Raw genomic sequence first — 18,899 nt, forward strand, 5'->3', positions numbered from 1 at the left:
ACCCTCCGATATATCACCGTGTACATCCCCCTCCTCACAGATTATCAATTCGTCCCCACTGGAATCCACCATCTCAGCTCCCTGTGTACTTTGTGGAGGCAATTGCTGCTGGTCAATGTCTCCGCGGAGGAATTGATTATAATTCATTTTAATGAACATCATCTTCTCCACATTTTCTGGATGTAACCTCGTACGCCGATTGCTGACAAGGTGAGCGGCGGCACTAAACACTCTTTCGGAGTACACACTTGTGGGAGGGCAACTTAGGTAGAATAAAGCCAGTTTGTGCAAGGGCCTCCAAATTGCCTCTTTTTCCTGCCAGTATAAGTACGGACTGTGTGACGTGCCTACTTGGATGCGGTCACTCATATAATCCTCCACCATTCTATCAATGTTGAGAGAATCATATGCAGTGACAGTAGACGACATGTCCGTAATCGTTGTCAGGTCCTTCAGTCCGGACCAGATGTCAGCATCAGCAGTCGCTCCAGACTGCCCTGCATCACCGCCAGCGGGTGGGCTCGGAATTCTGAGCCTTTTCCTCGCACCCCCAGTTGCGGGAGAATGTGAAGGAGGAGATGTTGACAGGTCGCGTTCCGCTTGACTTGACAATTTTGTCACCAGCAGGTCTTTCAACCCCAGCAGACCTGTGTCTGCCGGAAAGAGAGATCCAAGGTAGGCTTTAAATCTAGGATCGAGCACGGTGGCCAAAATGTAGTGCTCTGATTTCAACAGATTGACCACCCGTGAATCCTTGTTAAGCGAATTAAGGGCTGCATCCACAAGTCCCACATGCCTAGCGGAATCGCTCCCTTTTAGCTCCTTCTTCAATGCCTCCAGCTTCTTATGCAAAAGCCTGATGAGGGGAATGACATGACTCAGGCTGGCAGTGTCTGAACTGACTTCACGTGTGGCAAGTTCAAAGGGCATCAGAACCTTGCACAACGTTGAAATCATTCTCCACTGCGCCTGAGACAGGTGCATTCCACCTACTATATCGTGCTCAATTGTATAGGCTTGAATGGCCTTTTGCTGCTCCTCCAACCTCTGAAGCATATAGAGGGTTGAATTCCACCTCGTTACCACTTCTTGCTTCAGATGATGGCAGGGCAGGTTCAGTAGTTTTTGGTGGTGCTCCAGTCTTCTGTACGTGGTGCCTGTACGCCGAAAGTGTCCCGCAATTCTTCTGGCCACCGACAGCATCTCTTGCACGCCCCTGTCGTTTTTAAAAAAATTCTGCACCACCAAATTCAAGGTATGTGCAAAACATGGGACGTGCTGGAATTTGCCCATATTTAATGCACACACAATATTGCTGGCGTTGTCCGATGCCACAAATCCACAGGAGAGTCCAATTGGGGTAAGCCATTCCGCGATGATCTTCCTCAGTTGCCGTAAGAGGTTTTCAGTTGTGTGCGTATTCTGGAAACCGGTGATACAAAGCGTAGCCTGCCTAGGAAAGAGTTGGCGTTTGCGAGATGCTGCTACTGGTGCCGCCGCTGCTGTTCTTGCGGCGGGAGTCCATACATCTACCCAGTGGGCTGTCACAGTCATATAGTCCTGACCCTGCCCTGCTCCACTTGTCCACATGTCCGTGGTTAAGTGGACATTGGGTACAGCTGCATTTTTTAGGACACTGGTGACTCTTTTTCTGAGGTCTGTGTACATTTTCGGTATCGCCTGCCTAGAGAAATGGAACCTAGATGGTATTTGGTACCGGGGACACAGTACCTCCAACAAGTCTCTAGTTGGCTCTGCAGTAATGATGGATACCGGAACCACGTTTCTCACCACCCAGGATGCCAAGGCCTCAGTTATCCGCTTTGCAGTAGGATGACTGCTGTGATATTTCATCTTCCTCGCAAAGGACTGTTGAACAGTCAATTGCTTACTGGAAGTAGTACAAGTGGGCTTACGACTTCCCCTCTGGGATGACCATCGACTCCCAGCGGCAACAACAGCAGCGCCAGCAGCAGTAGGCGTTACACGCAAGGATGCATCGGAGGAATCCCAGGCAGGAGAGGACTCGTCAGAATTGCCAGTGACATGGCCTGCAGGACTATTGGCATTCCTGGGGAAGGAGGAAATTGACACTGAGGGAGTTGGTGGGGTGGTTTGCGTGAGCTTGGTTACAAGAGGAAGGGATTTACTGGTCAGTGGACTGCTTCCGCTGTCACCCAAAGTTTTTGAACTTGTCACTGACTTATTATGAATGCGCTGCAGGTGACGTATAAGGGAGGATGTTCCGAGGTGGTTAACGTCCTTACCCCTACTTATTACAGCTTGACAAAGGGAACACACGGCTTGACACCTGTTGTCCGCATTTCTGGTGAAATACCTCCACACCGAAGAGCTGATTTTTTTGGTATTTTCACCTGGCATGTTAACGGCCATATTCCTCCCACGGACAACAGGTGTCTCCCCGGGTGCCTGACTTAAACAAACCACCTCACCATCAGAATCCTCCTGGTCAATTTCCTCCCCAGCGCCAGCAACACCCATATCCTCATCCTGGTGTACTTCAACACTGACATCTTCAATCTGACTATCAGGAACTGGACTGCGGGTGCTCCTTCCAGCACTTGCAGGGGGCGTGCAAATGGTGGAAGGCGCATGCTCTTCACGTCCAGTGTTGGGAAGGTCAGGCATCGCAACCGACACAATTGGACTCTCCTTGTGGATTTGGGATTTCGAAGAATGCACAGTTCTTTGCTGTGCTGCTTTTGCCAGCTTGAGTCTTTTCATTTTTCTAGCGAGAGGCTGAGTGCTTCCATCCTCATGTGAAGCTGAACCACTAGCCATGAACATAGGCCAGGGCCTCAGCCGTTCCTTGCCACTCCGTGTGGTAAATGGCATATTGGCAAGTTTACGCTTCTCCTCCGACAATTTTATTTTAGGTTTTGGAGTCCTTTTTTTACTGATATTTGGTGTTTTGGATTTGACATGCTCTGTACTATGACATTGGGCATCGGCCTTGGCAGACGACGTTGCTGGCATTTCATCGTCTCGGCCATGACTAGTGGCAGCAGCTTCAGCACGAGGTGGAAGTGGATCTTGATCTTTCCCTAATTTTGGAACCTCAACATTTTTGTTCTCCATATTTTAATAGGCACAACTAAAAGGCACCTCAGGTAAACAATGAAGATGGATGGATTGGATACTAGTATACAATTATGGACGGGCTGCCGAGTGCCGACACAGAGGTAGCCACAGCCGTGAACTACCGCACTGTACTGTGTCTGCTGCTAATATATAGACTGGTTGATAAAGAGATAGTATACTCGTAACTAGTATGTATGTATAAAGAAAGAAAAAAAAACCACGGTTAGGTGGTATATACAATTATGGACGGGCTGCCGAGTGCCGACACAGAGGTAGCCACAGCCGTGAACTACCGCACTGTACTGTGTCTGCTGCTAATATAGACTGGTTGATAAAGAGATAGTATACTCGTAACTAGTATGTATGTATAAAGAAAGAAAAAAAAACCACGGTTAGGTGGTATATACAATTATGGACGGGCTGCCGAGTGCCGACATAGAGGTAGCCACAGCCGTGAACTACCGCACTGTACTGTGTCTGCTGCTAATATATAGACTGGTTGATAAAGAGATAGTATACTCGTAACTAGTATGTATGTATAAAGAAAGAAAAAAAAACCACGGTTAGGTGGTATATACAATTATGGACGGGCTGCCGAGTGCCAACACAGAGGTAGCCACAGCCGTGAACTACCGCACTGTACTGTGTCTGCTGCTAATATAGACTGGTTGATAAAGAGATAGTATACTCGTAACTAGTATGTATGTATAAAGAAAGAAAAAAAAACCACGGTTAGGTGGTATATACAATTATGGACGGGCTGCCGAGTGCCGACACAGAGGTAGCCACAGCCGTGAACTACCGCACTGTACTGTGTCTGCTGCTAATATATAGACTGGTTGATAAAGAGATAGTATACTCGTAACTAGTATGTATGTATAAAGAAAGAAAAAAAAACCACGGTTAGGTGGTATATACAATTATGGACGGGCTGCCGAGTGCCGACACAGCCGTGAACTACCGCACTGTACTGTGTCTGCTGCTAATATAGACTGGTTGATAAAGAGATAGTATACTCGTAACTAGTATGTATGTATAAAGAAAGAAAAAAAAACCACGGTTAGGTGGTATATACAATTATGGACGGGCTGCCGAGTGCCGACACAGAGGTAGCCACAGCCGTGAACTACCGCACTGTACTGTGTCTGCTGCTAATATAGACTGGTTGATAAAGAGATAGTATACTCGTAACTAGTATGTATGTATAAAGAAAGAAAAAAAAACCACGGTTAGGTGGTATATACAATTATGGACGGGCTGCCGAGTGCCGACACAGAGGTAGCCACAGCCGTGAACTACCGCACTGTACTGTGTCTGCTGCTAATATAGACTGGTTGATAAAGAGATAGTATACTCGTAACTAGTATGTATGTATAAAGAAAGAAAAAAAAACCACGGTTAGGTGGTATATACAATTATGGACGGGCTGCCGAGTGCCGACATAGAGGTAGCCACAGCCGTGAACTACCGCACTGTACTGTGTCTGCTGCTAATATATAGACTGGTTGATAAAGAGATAGTATACTCGTAACTAGTATGTATGTATAAAGAAAGAAAAAAAAACCACGGTTAGGTGGTATATACAATTATGGACGGGCTGCCGAGTGCCGACACAGAGGTAGCCACAGCCGTGAACTACCGCACTGTACTGTGTCTGCTGCTAATATAGACTGGTTGATAAAGAGATAGTATACTCGTAACTAGTATGTATGTATAAAGAAAGAAAAAAAAACCACGGTTAGGTGGTATATACAATTATGGACGGGCTGCCGAGTGCCGACACAGAGGTAGCCACAGCCGTGAACTACCGCACTGTACTGTGTCTGCTGCTAATATAGACTGGTTGATAAAGAGATAGTATACTCGTAACTAGTATGTATGTATAAAGAAAGAAAAAAAAACCACGGTTAGGTGGTATATACAATTATGGACGGGCTGCCGAGTGCCGACACAGAGGTAGCCACAGCCGTGAACTACCGCACTGTACTGTGTCTGCTGCTAATATAGACTGGTTGATAAAGAGATAGTATACTCGTAACTAGTATGTATGTATAAAGAAAGAAAAAAAAAACACGGTTAGGTGGTATATACAATTATGGACGGGCTGCCGAGTGCCGACACAGAGGTAGCCACAGCCGTGAACTACCGCACTGTACTGTGTCTGCTGCTAATATAGACTGGTTGATAAAGAGATAGTATACTCGTAACTAGTATGTATGTATAAAGAAAGAAAAAAAAACCACGGTTAGGTGGTATATACAATTATGGACGGGCTGCCGAGTGCCGACACAGAGGTAGCCACAGCCGTGAACTACCGCACTGTACTGTGTCTGCTGCTAATATATAGACTGGTTGATAAAGAGATAGTATACTCGTAACTAGTATGTATGTATAAAGAAAGAAAAAAAAACCACGGTTAGGTGGTATATACAATTATGGACGGGCTGCCGAGTGCCGACACAGAGGTAGCCACAGCCGTGAACTACCGCACTGTACTGTGTCTGCTGCTAATATAGACTGGTTGATAAAGAGATAGTATACTCGTAACTAGTATGTATGTATAAAGAAAGAAAAAAAAACCACGGTTAGGTGGTATATACAATTATGGACGGGCTGCCGAGTGCCGACACAGAGGTAGCCACAGCCGTGAACTACCGCACTGTACTGTGTCTGCTGCTAATATAGACTGGTTGATAAAGAGATAGTATACTCGTAACTAGTATGTATGTATAAAGAAAGAAAAAAAAACCACGGTTAGGTGGTATATACAATTATGGACGGGCTGCCGAGTGCCGACACAGAGGTAGCCACAGCCGTGAACTACCGCACTGTACTGTGTCTGCTGCTAATATATAGACTGGTTGATAAAGAGATAGTATACTCGTAACTAGTATGTATGTATAAAGAAAGAAAAAAAAACCACGGTTAGGTGGTATATACAATTATGGACGGGCTGCCGAGTGCCGACACAGAGGTAGCCACAGCCGTGAACTACCGCACTGTACTGTGTCTGCTGCTAATATAGACTGGTTGATAAAGAGATAGTATACTCGTAACTAGTATGTATGTATAAAGAAAGAAAAAAAAACCACGGTTAGGTGGTATATACAATTATGGACGGGCTGCCAAGTGCCGACACAGAGGTAGCCACAGCCGTGAACTACCGCACTGTACTGTGTCTGCTGCTAATATAGACTGGTTGATAAAGAGATAGTATACTCGTAACTAGTATGTATGTATAAAGAAAGAAAAAAAAACCACGGTTAGGTGGTATATACAATTATGGACGGGCTGCCGAGTGCCGACACAGAGGTAGCCACAGCCGTGAACTACCGCACTGTACTGTGTCTGCTGCTAATATATAGACTGGTTGATAAAGAGATAGTATACTACTAATATTATATATACTGGTGGTCAGGTCACTGGTCACTAGTCACACTGGCAGTGGCACTCCTGCAGCAAAAGTGTGCACTGTTTAATTTTAATATAATATTATGTACTCCTGGCTCCTGCTATAACCTATAACTGGCACTGCAGTAGTGCTCCCCAGTCTCCCCCACAATTATAAGCTGTGTGAGCTGAGCAGTCAGACAGATATATAATATATATAGATGATGCAGCACACTGGCCTGAGCCTGAGCAGTGCACACAGATATGGTATGTGACTGACTGAGTCACTGTGTGTATCGCTTTTTTCAGGCAGAGAACGGATATATTAAATAAACTGCACTGTGTGTCTGGTGGTCACTCACTATATAATATATTATGTACTCCTGGCTCCTGCTATAACCTATAACTGGCACTGCAGTAGTGCTCCCCAGTCTCCCCCACAATTATAAGCTGTGTGAGCTGAGCAGTCAGACAGATATATATAATATTATATATAGATAATAGATGATGCAGCACACTGGCCTGAGCCTGAGCAGTGCACACAGATATGGTATGTGACTGAGTCACTGTGTGCTGTGTATCGCTTTTTTCAGGCAGAGAACGGATTATAAATAAAACTGGTGGTCACTGGTCACTATCAGCAAAACTCTGCACTGTACTGAGTACTCCTAATGCTCCCCAAAATTAGTAAATCAAGTGTCTCTCTAATCTATTCTAAACGGAGAGGACGCCAGCCACGTCCTCTCCCTATCAATCTCAATGCACGTGTGAAAATGGCGGCGACGCGCGGCTCCTTATATAGAATCCGAGTCTCGCGATAGAATCCGAGCCTCGCGAGAATCCGACAGCGTCATGATGACGTTCGGGCGCGCTCGGGTTAACCGAGCAAGGCGGGAAGATCCGAGTCGCTCGGACCCGTGAAAAAAAACATGAAGTTCTGGCGGGTTCGGATTCAGAGAAACCGAACCCGCTCATCTCTAGAAAAAATGCCTAGGAATGCTTAAGAGGAAAAATATACTACTGTACATATGTTTATATAGATAGTACTAAGCATGGTGGGAGTTAAATATGATATTATTTAGTACTAAAGAATTCATAAGGAAATATGCTTTGAGCGATACCAATGGTATATTCAAGATATGATTGATGATTGTTTAGTAATTAATCACTGATAATTTATAGTTTATTATTTAGTAATTACTTATATATCTTTATAGTTAGAATTAATTATATGCTCCAAAAATAGCAATGATTAGAGGTATAGATATGACCTTATATTATTATAAGTATACAACACATATGTGAACCATAAAGAAATAAATAAAGAAAAAATAAGATCGGGAATATAAAGATTTTAAGACATGTATTGGAAGCCAAAGTGATAATGAGTTGTGATCCGCAAAAGGATAATGATATTTGATCCGCAAAAGGATAATGAGGCTTGATCCGCAGCACTGACACGCACGCGCGATTGGCGCGGGTGGGTATTTAAACTAGAGGAAGCAAAGCATGAATATCTGACACTGAAGAAGCCGCCGACGGAATAGAAGGCGGAGAAACGCGTCTGTCTTGTTAGGAGGTAGCAGCGGAGACTGTCGTACAGGAGGCAGCAGCTGAGACATTAACGGGCCGGCCGGCCGCATGCTTATGAAACCCCACAGTGGTTGAAAATATAACCACATTGCAGTGAGAACCCGGAGACTCCAGATAAGGCTGCAATAGCCGGGAGCGATTATCCAAGGACACCTGCACAGGCATAGTATTATACCCTGAAAGAGGGGAACATTATACTTGCTTTTTAAGAGGCTAATATTGTGTATGATCTGCTTAGCTAAACGGCAGAAGCCCGGAATAAGGATAACGTGGTTCAAAGTGCTTAATTGAATGTGGATGGTTTTCAATTGAGGAGAGAGACTTTCTGGCTTGGATTGAGATATTAATTAAATCTATGCTGGGACAGAATATAAATATTAAAAAGGAAAAATCACCCAGCATTGCTGGACGTCACTAAGCATAGAAAAGCGCTGGACAATTCTTCCTGTTTTAAATTGAATTGAAGTGATATTACTCATTCCTTGGAGAAAGTTATTAATGGTTCATTTAATTTTTGTACAAAATCTAAGATATAGGATGTAATAGGTTTACATTAGAATCAAGTAATATATCTTTAATTACTAGATCTATTGGTAATATATAGGTTGATTTTATATTATTTTTATGTGATGCTGGCCAGCATTTAATATTATATGTGTTTATATGTATTTTTAAGAGATTAATTTTAAGAGATAATAAATATCCATATCAGAGTGAATTGCGCAGTCCCAGTTTTGTTTTTTTCTTGTGGCTCTATAATAAGGGTTAAAACCAAGGACCCTTTTGGGATTGCTGCATTCATCTGTAGTCAATCAAAGCGCCAGGTGTGTGTTTTTTTGGATATTGAAAATGCCCTCACCCTCGACATGGGACTTAGCTACCTCCCCTAGTTGATTCACAGACCAGCTTCAGCGAATACTCACCCATTGATTCAATTTCCCCTCTCTCTTTGGAACCAGACGAGTAGACATTTTTCACTTTACACACATTATTCCCCACTTTCTCCGCTCTGTAGACATCTTCTGTTTCCCATGAGCTGTTCTCACATCATGGCCTTGTTCTGGACACTTAACAAAATTGATACATTTCTGGATATCTATGAATGTTTGCCCCTACTACTTTCACAGCCATGCAGGAAAAATACCATATCCCTCTTACCCTTCCTTACCTGCAGATTACCAGTATTGTCCATTCCCAATCTTGCTCAAAAACATGTTCTCCAACATCTTTTGAACCTCAATTCATGTATTCTGTGGGCTTTTGGGGTATAATCTTCCTGATGGTAATTTATTGTAAGAGCATTGGATTTAGTATCATGGTAATAAAACAATATCATTATTTTTTGTGGTATGTCAGTGGTTCCCAAACTGGGTGCTGCAAGACTCTTGCAAGGGTGCCTTGGGTTGGTGGTCCAGGACCAAATCAAATTATGTACAGTATGGTCAAAGTGATAGACAAAACCAGTGATAGTGTCTGCCAATCATAATACATGTGTACAATCAGAAACACAACTCTGTATAACGTCACATAACTGACCCTAAGGATGACAGGTATGCACAATTTATTTAAGATTTTTCCCCCAAATTTATTAATAAAAAACCTTTTAGACAAGGGGTGCCATGAAAAAAATATTGATACTCTACGGCGCCGTGATTCAAGAAAGTTTGGGAACCACTGGTCTATGTATTAAATTTCCAAACATTTGAGAAGTCTTTGATACTAATGCTTTCAATATGCAATCAGTTACAGCATACTGTTCTGACTGTCATCCTAATGCTACATGTGAAGAATATTTTGGCAATAAAGAATGTTCTTGTGATGAAGGGTTCATCGGAGATGGATTTACATGTTGTGACATTGATGAATGTGCCTTCTACTGGTCTAATAACTGTTCTGACATTTGTGTCAACACTCTTGGTTCTTATACATGTGAGTGCAGAAGTGGATACACCAGAAGTGTAAAAGACGTATGTGTTGATATTGATGAATGCTATGATGCTGATCTCAATGAGTGTCATCCTCTGGCAATGTGCAGTAACAGTGCAGGCAGTTATTCTTGTTCCTGTAAGGCCGGACACTATGGTGATGGGTTCCAGTGTCACCCTGAAGCGTGTACAACAGATATATGTGATCAAGGGATGGAATGTTTAAAACAAGTGGAGTCTGTCAACTGTTCTGATCCATGCATAAACTATATCACCATCAATGAGCCCTGGAGAAGCACCTTCAATATGTTTGGTAGTCATTGTGACAGAAATAAAATTGGATGGTACAGATTTACAGGGAGAGGGGGAATTCGTATTCCAGAAGGCTGTGTGCCTAAAGAGAAATGCAGCACTGGGGCACCGATGTGGATAAATGGATCACATCCTTCACCTGATGAAGGAATTATAACCCTTACAGCCTGTGCTACCTGGAATGAGAACTGCTGCCACTGGAGAACCACTGTCAAAGTCAAAGCTTGTCCGCTTGGATATCATGTGTACAAATTAAATGGAATACCCAAATGCCCACTAGCTTTTTGCACAGGTAATTGAATTACTGTATAATTTATTATTAGTATTTAGCTTTACATTGTCACCACGCTATTACTCTTTTATAAACATAAATAAAAAGGAGACATAATAGTTGTTCATGGGAAACTGTATATGTGCTTAAATTGACTGGAGGAATGGAGTAGTTACAATTTATAGCAGTTGAAGAACATGTGGAGAACATTGAAGAACTCTAGTGTATATTGGACCTAATTTGAGGTTGATTCCAAAACAACATTTTCCTCTAATGGGCAAAACCATGTACACTGCAGGTGGGACAGATATAACATGTGCAGAGACAGTTAGATTTGGGTGGGGTGTGTTCAAACTGAAATCTAAAGTGTAAAAATAAAGCAGCCAGTATTTACCCTGCAGAGAAACAATATAACCCACACAAATCTAACTCTCTCTGCACATGTTATATCTGCCCCACCTGCAGTGCACATGGTTTTGCCCATTTGAGGAAAATGTTGTTTTGCAATCAACCTTGAATTAGGCCCATTGTGTGGATCATTCTTATTGAAAAATGCAAACTACAGGCATGTAATATAACTGTTTGTAAAGCTACATAATAAAGTAAAAACTGAAGGGAACATGACACACTCTTCCAAAGATGTACTAAACTGCTGCCTTCCTGATCTCTTCTGAACAACAATACAAATAAATGTAATTAACATTGACTTATATTGCACCATCAATATAAGTCAGTCAGTCAGTCTGTCTGTCTGTCTATCTATATGTATCTAAGGGGAGAAGGGCACTCAAAGTGTAATAATGTTTTAAAAACAAAATTAACTATTCAGTCAAATACATTTGTACTTCAGGAGAAATTCCAAAATGGTTATTTGCAAAACTCATTCAGTTCTCATTACAGGGACTACATACCTTCCAACATGACCCATTCCATTAGGTACAAAATGCTCTGTTCCTGTTCTTCCTTGCCAGTGGGGGCTCCAGAGGTGGGGCTGCAGCACAGTCCAAAATTCAGATAGGGGAGCTACACCTACTGCTACCAAAAACTGCCAAACATTGCCTGCCAGGACTTAATGGAAGTTGGTGTGGCTCCCCTATTTGAATTTTTGACTGTGCTGCAGCCACACCTCTGCAACTGCCACTGGCAAGAAAATCCAGGAACAGAACATTTTGTACCTAATGGAATGGGTCATGGTGGTCTTTTCCGAGTTGTTCGCTCGCTAGCAGTTTTTAGCAGCCGTGCAAACGCTATGCTGCCTCCCACTGGGAGTGTATTTTAGCTAAGCAGAAATGCGAACGAAAGGATCGCAGAGCGGCGGCATAATTTTTTTGCGCAGTTTTAGAGTAGGTCAGTTTTAGAGTAGTTTAGCGCTTGCGATGACTTCAGACTGTACAGTTCCTGTTTTGACGTCATGAACACGCCCTGCGTTCACCCAGCCACGCCTGCGTTTTTTCGAACACTACCTGAAAACGGTCAGTTGACACTCAGAAATGCCCACTTCATGTCAATCACTCTGCGGCCACCAGTGTGACTGAAAAGCTTTGCTATACCTTGTGTGAAACTACATCGTTCGTTGCAAAATTACTTCGCGCGTGCGCATTGCGCCGCATACACATGCACAGAAGTGCCGTTTTTTTGTCTCATCGCTGCACAGCAAATGAAAGCAGCTAGCGATCAACTCGAAGTGACCACCCATGTTGGAGGATATGGGACTATTCATCATTTCTAATTAGCGCATTACACATGCAGAAATGATAGATTCCGTATGTATTTTGTTACGGACTCATTCATTATTAGGGGACCAATAGGACAGCTTAGTATTCATCAATTTCCAGTTTTCAGAGTTTGCTGGGAGAATTAATGCAAGTTGATTCCCGGAACCCTACGCCTTCATATGGGACGGAGCTCCGGAGTTCTGAAGAAGGATTGAGCAGATTCCTCTGTGTTCTCCTCAGTTATACTCCTTTCAGATTACAAAAGGTGGATCAAACCCGGGATTTTATACATGGGATCAACCCGGGTGCGACCAGGCAAGACCCCTTTCACACTTGCGGCAGGACCGGGCAACTTAACCGCACAGGATGCAGTACCATTGCTTGGAGATGAGATCATCTCCAAGCTCCGACTCTTGTTATGTTGTGAACAGGTCCCAGGTTGCATCAACTCGAGTTACCCGCTCACACTACACCGTGACACAGGTTGAACCCATGTTCAACTCTGGTCTCTACCCAGGAAGAAATGCTGGGTTGCTTGATCCGTTGTTGTTTTTTTTTTTTTTTTGTTTTTTTAAAGGACCCTTTCAGACTAAGCAAAATACCATGTTCCTGTATGTTCACGTTCAGTAACCTACAATGTTTTTGCTACTCTGAAAAAGGTAAAAGTTACCTGTGGCCGACCTGACACTAGTAAGTATCACTGCTACTATAGTATCAGTATTACTGATCATGGAGACACATGCTTTCGGATCATATGTCCCCGCACCAGAGTAATGCTGAATTGCTCTTGTAATAAAATATCCACTACCGCAACTCATCGTGAGTTGGATGCTTAATTAAAAGAGGCTATCCCGTCTACAATGATGAATATGTCACTAAACTATTATATAGCGTGAGATTTATTCAAACCTTCTAAAGGATAAGTGGAGGTGTTGCTCAGAAAGACTGATCAGATACTACTGTAGTTACCATTTAACTAGTACATTTTATAAATGATAGGTAGAATCTGATTGGATGCTATGGGCAATGCCACACTTTTAATAACTACTGTATGCTTGTTTATGATAGATTAGTAAAGAGACCCACTCTGCCCTGCCACACCAAGTCCCTGCTCTCCACTATGTCCTGCCCTCTCCTGACTTGGTCCTTACCTTACTGAATACTTACTCCATTCCTGGTACCCACAGAGTGGTCCTCTTATGTCCTCCACAGTCTGACCCATTCCATTGCTGCAGGGGGAGCCATTGATTTTTTTTTATGTGTGTGTTTTAAATCAAAATTAAGGATGATCTGGGGGACTCCAAAACTAGTTATCTAATGTAAAAATAAATAAATACTGAAAAGCTCTACAACCCCTAACTATTATTTTATAAAATAGATCCAGCCTCATGGACTGAGCCATGCTCATGTGCAGAGGATGAGGAATGCAAAGTGGTGAATGGAGCTAAAGGATGTTACTGCAAAGATGGACTGGAAGTTCTAGGTATGTAACACATAATAACACACCACATGATAATTCTGCAGATGTTGGAAATAATACAGTTTCTTTTTCACAATGTATTTACCAGATGCAACCAACAGAGAAATGATGTGGTGCAATTTTTTTTTACTAGTCTGGTCTGAGTTGACCAGATACTGTAACAACATTGCAGAAAACTATAGCACAGAATTGCACCTGGAGCTTAAAATGAGAGCAGCTGATCTCGAAAGGATGATCCCAATCCCCTCCAAGGAAAAAGAACAATATATACAAATTGAGACTGCACTTCTCACTTTGGAAAAATATTTTTATATGTATATCACATGAATTAAAAAACAAACATATAGATACCGGCCAGTATCACAGAATAAAAAACAATTAATACATAACCATAATATTCATAATAGGCTAATAGCACCTCTAGTGCCACAAATAGTACTCATATACCCCTATAGCCCATTAGCACATCATTTAATTATCGCAGCTAGAAACTTAATCCTAATGAGGGTACCACTGAAAATAATGTAGTATTTCAGTCCACATTAATATGCATAAATAATGCTCAGTTATTAAATCCAAAAGGCAGGTAGTTTTCTAAAACCAGCAAATAAATAAAATGTCCAAATGCATTGCAGCAATAGGTTAGTAAAGCACTTTTGAATCAGAATGCAGTTATTCCCATAAATGGGGGCTCAACGCTCAACGTTAGTATAGTGTATTAGCCACACACAATGCAGTAAAAAGTAGAGATGAGCGCCGGAAATTTTTCGGGTTTTGTGTTTTGGTTTTGGGTTCGGTTCCGCGGCCGTGTTTTGGGTTCGACCGCGTTTTGGCAAAACCTCACCGAATTTTTTTTGTCGGATTCGGGTGTGTTTTGGATTCGGGTGTTTTTTTCAAAAAACCCTAAAAAACTGCTTAAATCATAGAATTTGGGGGTCATTTTGATCCCAAAGTATTATTAACCTCAAAAACCATAATTTCCACTCATTTTCAGTCTATTCTGAGTACCTCACACCTCACAATATTATTTTTAGTCCTAAAATTTGCACCGAGGTCGCTGTGTGAGTAAGATAAGCGACCCTAGTGGCCGACACAAACACCGGGCACATCTAGGAGTGGCACTGCAGTGTCACGCAGGATGTCCCTTCCAAAAAACCCTCCCCAAACAGCACATGACGCAAAGAAAAAAAGAGGCGCAATGAGGTAGCTGTGTGAGTAAGATAAGCGACCCTAGTGGCCGACACAAACACCGGGCCCATCTAGGAGTGGCACTGCAGTGTCACGCAGGATGTCCCTTCCAAAAAACCCTCCCCAAACAGCACATGACGCAAAGAAAAAAAGAGGCGCAATGAGGTAGCTGACTGTGTGAGTAAGATAAGTGACCCTAGTGGCCGACACAAACACCGGGCCCATCTAGGAGTGGCACTGCAGTGTCACGCAGGATGTCCCTTCCAAAAAACCCTCCCCAAACAGCACATGACGCAAAGAAAAAAAGAGGCGCAATGAGGTAGCTGACTGTGTGAGTAAGATAAGTGACCCTAGTGGCCGACACAAACACCGGGCCCATCTAGGAGTGGCACTGCAGTGTCACGCAGGATGGCCCTTCCAAAAAACCCTCCCCAAACAGCACATGACGCAAAGAAAAATAAAAGAAAAAAGAGGTGCAAGATGGAATTGTCCTTGGGCCCTCCCACCCACCCTTATGTTGTATAAACAAAACAGGACATGCACACTTTAACCAACCCATCATTTCAGTGACAGGGTCTGCCACACGACTGTGACTGATATGACGGGTTGGTTTAGACCCCCCCCAAAAAAGAAGCAATTAATCTCTCCTTGCACAAACTGGCTCTACAGAGGCAAGATGTCCACCTCATCATCCTCCTCCGATATATCACCGTGTACATCCCCCTCCTCACAGATTATCAATTCGTCCCCACTGGAATCCACCATCTCAGCTCCCTGTGTACTTTGTGGAGGCAATTGCTGCTGGTCAATGTCTCCGCGGAGGAATTGATTATAATTCATTTTAATGAACATCATCTTCTCCACATTTTCTGGATGTAACCTCGTACGCCGATTGCTGACAAGGTGAGCGGCGGCACTAAACACTCTTTCGGAGTACACACTTGTGGGAGGGCAACTTAGGTAGAATAATGCCAGTTTGTGCAAGGGCCTCCAAATTGCCTCTTTTTCCTGCCAGTATAAGTACGGACTGTGTGACGTGCCTACTTGGATGCGGTCACTCATATAATCCTCCACCATTCTTTCAATGTTGAGAGAATCATATGCAGTGACAGTAGACGACATGTCCGTAATCGTTGTCAGGTCCTTCAGTCCGGACCAGATGTCAGCATCAGCAGTCGCTCCAGACTGCCCTGCATCACCGCCAGCGGGTGGGCTCGGAATTCTGAGCCTTTTCCTCGCACCCCCAGTTGCGGGAGAATGTGAAGTAGGAGATGTTGACAGGTCGCGTTCCGCTTGACTTGACAATTTTCTCACCAGCAGGTCTTTCAACCCCAGCAGACTTGTGTCTGCCGGAAAGAGAGATCCAAGGTAGGCTTTAAATCTAGGATCGAGCATGGTGGCCAAAATGTAGTGCTCTGATTTCAACAGATTGACCACCCGTGAATCCTTGTTAAGCGAATTAAGGGCTCCATCCACAAGTCCCACATGCCTAGCGGAATCGCTCCGTGTTAGCTCCTCCTTCAATGTCTCCAGCTTCTTCTGCAAAAGCCTGATGAGGGGAATGACCTGACTCAGGCTGGCAGTGTCTGAACTGACTTCACGTGTGGCAAGTTCAAAGGGCATCAGAACCTTGCACAACGTTGAAATCATTCTCCACTGCGCTTGAGACAGGTGCATTCCACCTCCTATATCGTGCTCAATTGTATAGGCTTGAATGGCCTTTTGCTGCTCCTCCAACCTCTGAAGCATATAGAGGGTTGAATTCCACCTCGTTACCACTTCTTGCTTCAGATGATGGCAGGGCAGGTTCAGTAGTTTTTGGTGGTGCTCCAGTCTTCTGTACGTGGTGCCTGTACGCCGAAAGTGTCCCGCAATTCTTCTGGCCACCGACAGCATCTCTTGCACGCCCCTGTCGTTTTTTAAAAAATTCTGCACCACCAAATTCAAGGTATGTGCAAAACATGGGACGTGCTGGAATTTGCCCATATTTAATGCACACACAATATTGCTGGCGTTGTCCGATGCCACAAATCCACAGGAGAGTCCAATTGGGGTAAGCCATTCCGCGATGATCTTCCTCAGTTGCCGTAAGAGGTTTTCAGCTGTGTGCGTATTCTGGAAACCGGTGATACAAAGTGTAGCCTGCCTAGGAAAGAGTTGGCGTTTGCGAGATGCTGCTACTGGTGCCGCCGCTGCTGTTCTTGCGGCGGGAGTCCATACATCTACCCAGTGGGCTGTCACAGTCATATAGTCCTGACCCTGCCCTGCTCCACTTGTCCACATGTCCGTGGTTAAGTGGACATTGGGTACAACTGCATTTTTTAGGACACTGGTGAGTCTTTTTCTGACGTCCGTGTACATTCTCGGTATCGCCTGCCTAGAGAAGTGGAACCTAGATGGTATTTGGTAACGGGGGCACACTGCCTCAATAAATTGTCTAGTTCCCTGTGAACTAACGGCGGATACCGGACGCACGTCTAACACCAACATAGTTGTCAAGGCCTCAGTTATCCGCTTTGCAGCAGGATGACTGCTGTGATATTTCATCTTCCTCGCAAAGGACTGTTGAACAGTCAATTGCTTACTGGAAGTAGTACAAGTGGGCTTACGACTTCCCCTCTGGGATGACCATCGACTCCCAGCAGCAACAACAGCAGCGCCAGCAGCAGTAGGCGTTACACGCAAGGATGCATCGGAGGAATCCCAGGCAGGAGAGGAATCATCAGAATTGCCAGTGACATGGCCTGCAGGACTATTGGCATTCCTGGGGAAGGAGGAAATTGACACTGAGGGAGTTGGTGGGGTGGTTTGCGTGAGCTTGGTTACAAGAGGAAGGGATTTACTGGTCAGTGGACTGCTTCCGCTGTCGGCCAAAGTTTTTGAACTTGTCACTGACTTATTATGAATGCGCTGCAGGTGACGTATAAGGGAGGATGTTCCGAGGTGGTTAACGTCCTTACCCCTACTTATTACAGCTTGACAAAGGGAACACACGGCTTGACAAATGTTGTCCGCATTTCTGGTGAAATACTTCCACACCGAAGAGCTGATTTTTTTGGTATTTTCACCAGGCATGTCAACGGCCATATTCCTCCCACGGACAACAGGTGTCTCCCCGGGTGCCTGACTTAAACAAACCACCTCACCATCAGAATCCTCCTGGTCAATTTCCTCCCCAGCGCCAGCAACACCCATATCCTCCTCATCCTGGTGTACTTCAACACTGACATCTTCAATCTGACTATCAGGAACTGGACTGCGGGTGCTCCTTCCAGCACTTGCAGGGGGCGTGCAAATGGTGGAAGGCGCATGCTCTTCACGTCCAGTGTTGGGAAGGTCAGGCATCGCAACCGACACAATTGGACTCTCCTTGTGGATTTGGGATTTCGAAGAACGCACAGTTCTTTGCTGTGCTTTTTCCAGCTTGAGTCTTTTCATTTTTCTAGCGAGAGGCTGAGTGCTTCCATCCTCATGTGAAGCTGAACCACTAGCCATGAACATAGGCCAGGGCCTCAGCCGTTCCTTGCCACTCCGTGTGGTAAATGGCATATTGGCAAGTTTACGCTTCTCCTCCGACAATTTTATTTTAGGTTTTGGAGTCCTTTTTTTACTGATATTTGGTGTTTTGGATTTGACATGCTCTGTACTATGACATTGGGCATCGGCCTTGGCAGACGACGTTGCTGGCATTTCATCGTCTCGGCCATGACTAGTGGCAGCAGCTTCAGCACGAGGTGGAAGTGGATCTTGATCTTTCCCTAATTTTGGAACCTCAACATTTTTGTTCTCCATATTTTAATAGGCACAACTAAAAGGCACCTCAGGTAAACAATGGAGATGGATGGATACTAGTATACAATTATGGATGGACTGCCGAGTGCCGACACAGAGGTAGCTACAGCCGTGGACTACCGTACTGTACT

General features: G+C 44.0%; 1 protein-coding gene across 1 annotated transcript in view; it reads left to right on the forward strand.

Annotated features, from left to right (window-relative positions):
- LOC134944180 (hemicentin-1-like) overlaps positions 1-14,115 on the forward strand; it is a 35,618-nt gene extending 21,503 nt beyond the window's left edge. The window contains exons 7-9 of the mRNA XM_063932756.1: positions 9,829-10,614; positions 13,687-13,791; positions 13,922-14,115. Of these exons, the coding sequence (XP_063788826.1) occupies positions 9,829-10,614; positions 13,687-13,791; positions 13,922-14,115 (1,085 nt within the window). The remainder of the gene's footprint in view (positions 1-9,828; positions 10,615-13,686; positions 13,792-13,921) is intronic.
- Positions 14,116-18,899: the final 4,784 nt, after the last annotated feature.

Source organism: Pseudophryne corroboree, chromosome 7 (assembly GCF_028390025.1).
Source record: "Pseudophryne corroboree isolate aPseCor3 chromosome 7, aPseCor3.hap2, whole genome shotgun sequence".
Classification (NCBI taxonomy): domain Eukaryota; kingdom Metazoa; phylum Chordata; class Amphibia; order Anura; family Myobatrachidae; genus Pseudophryne; species Pseudophryne corroboree.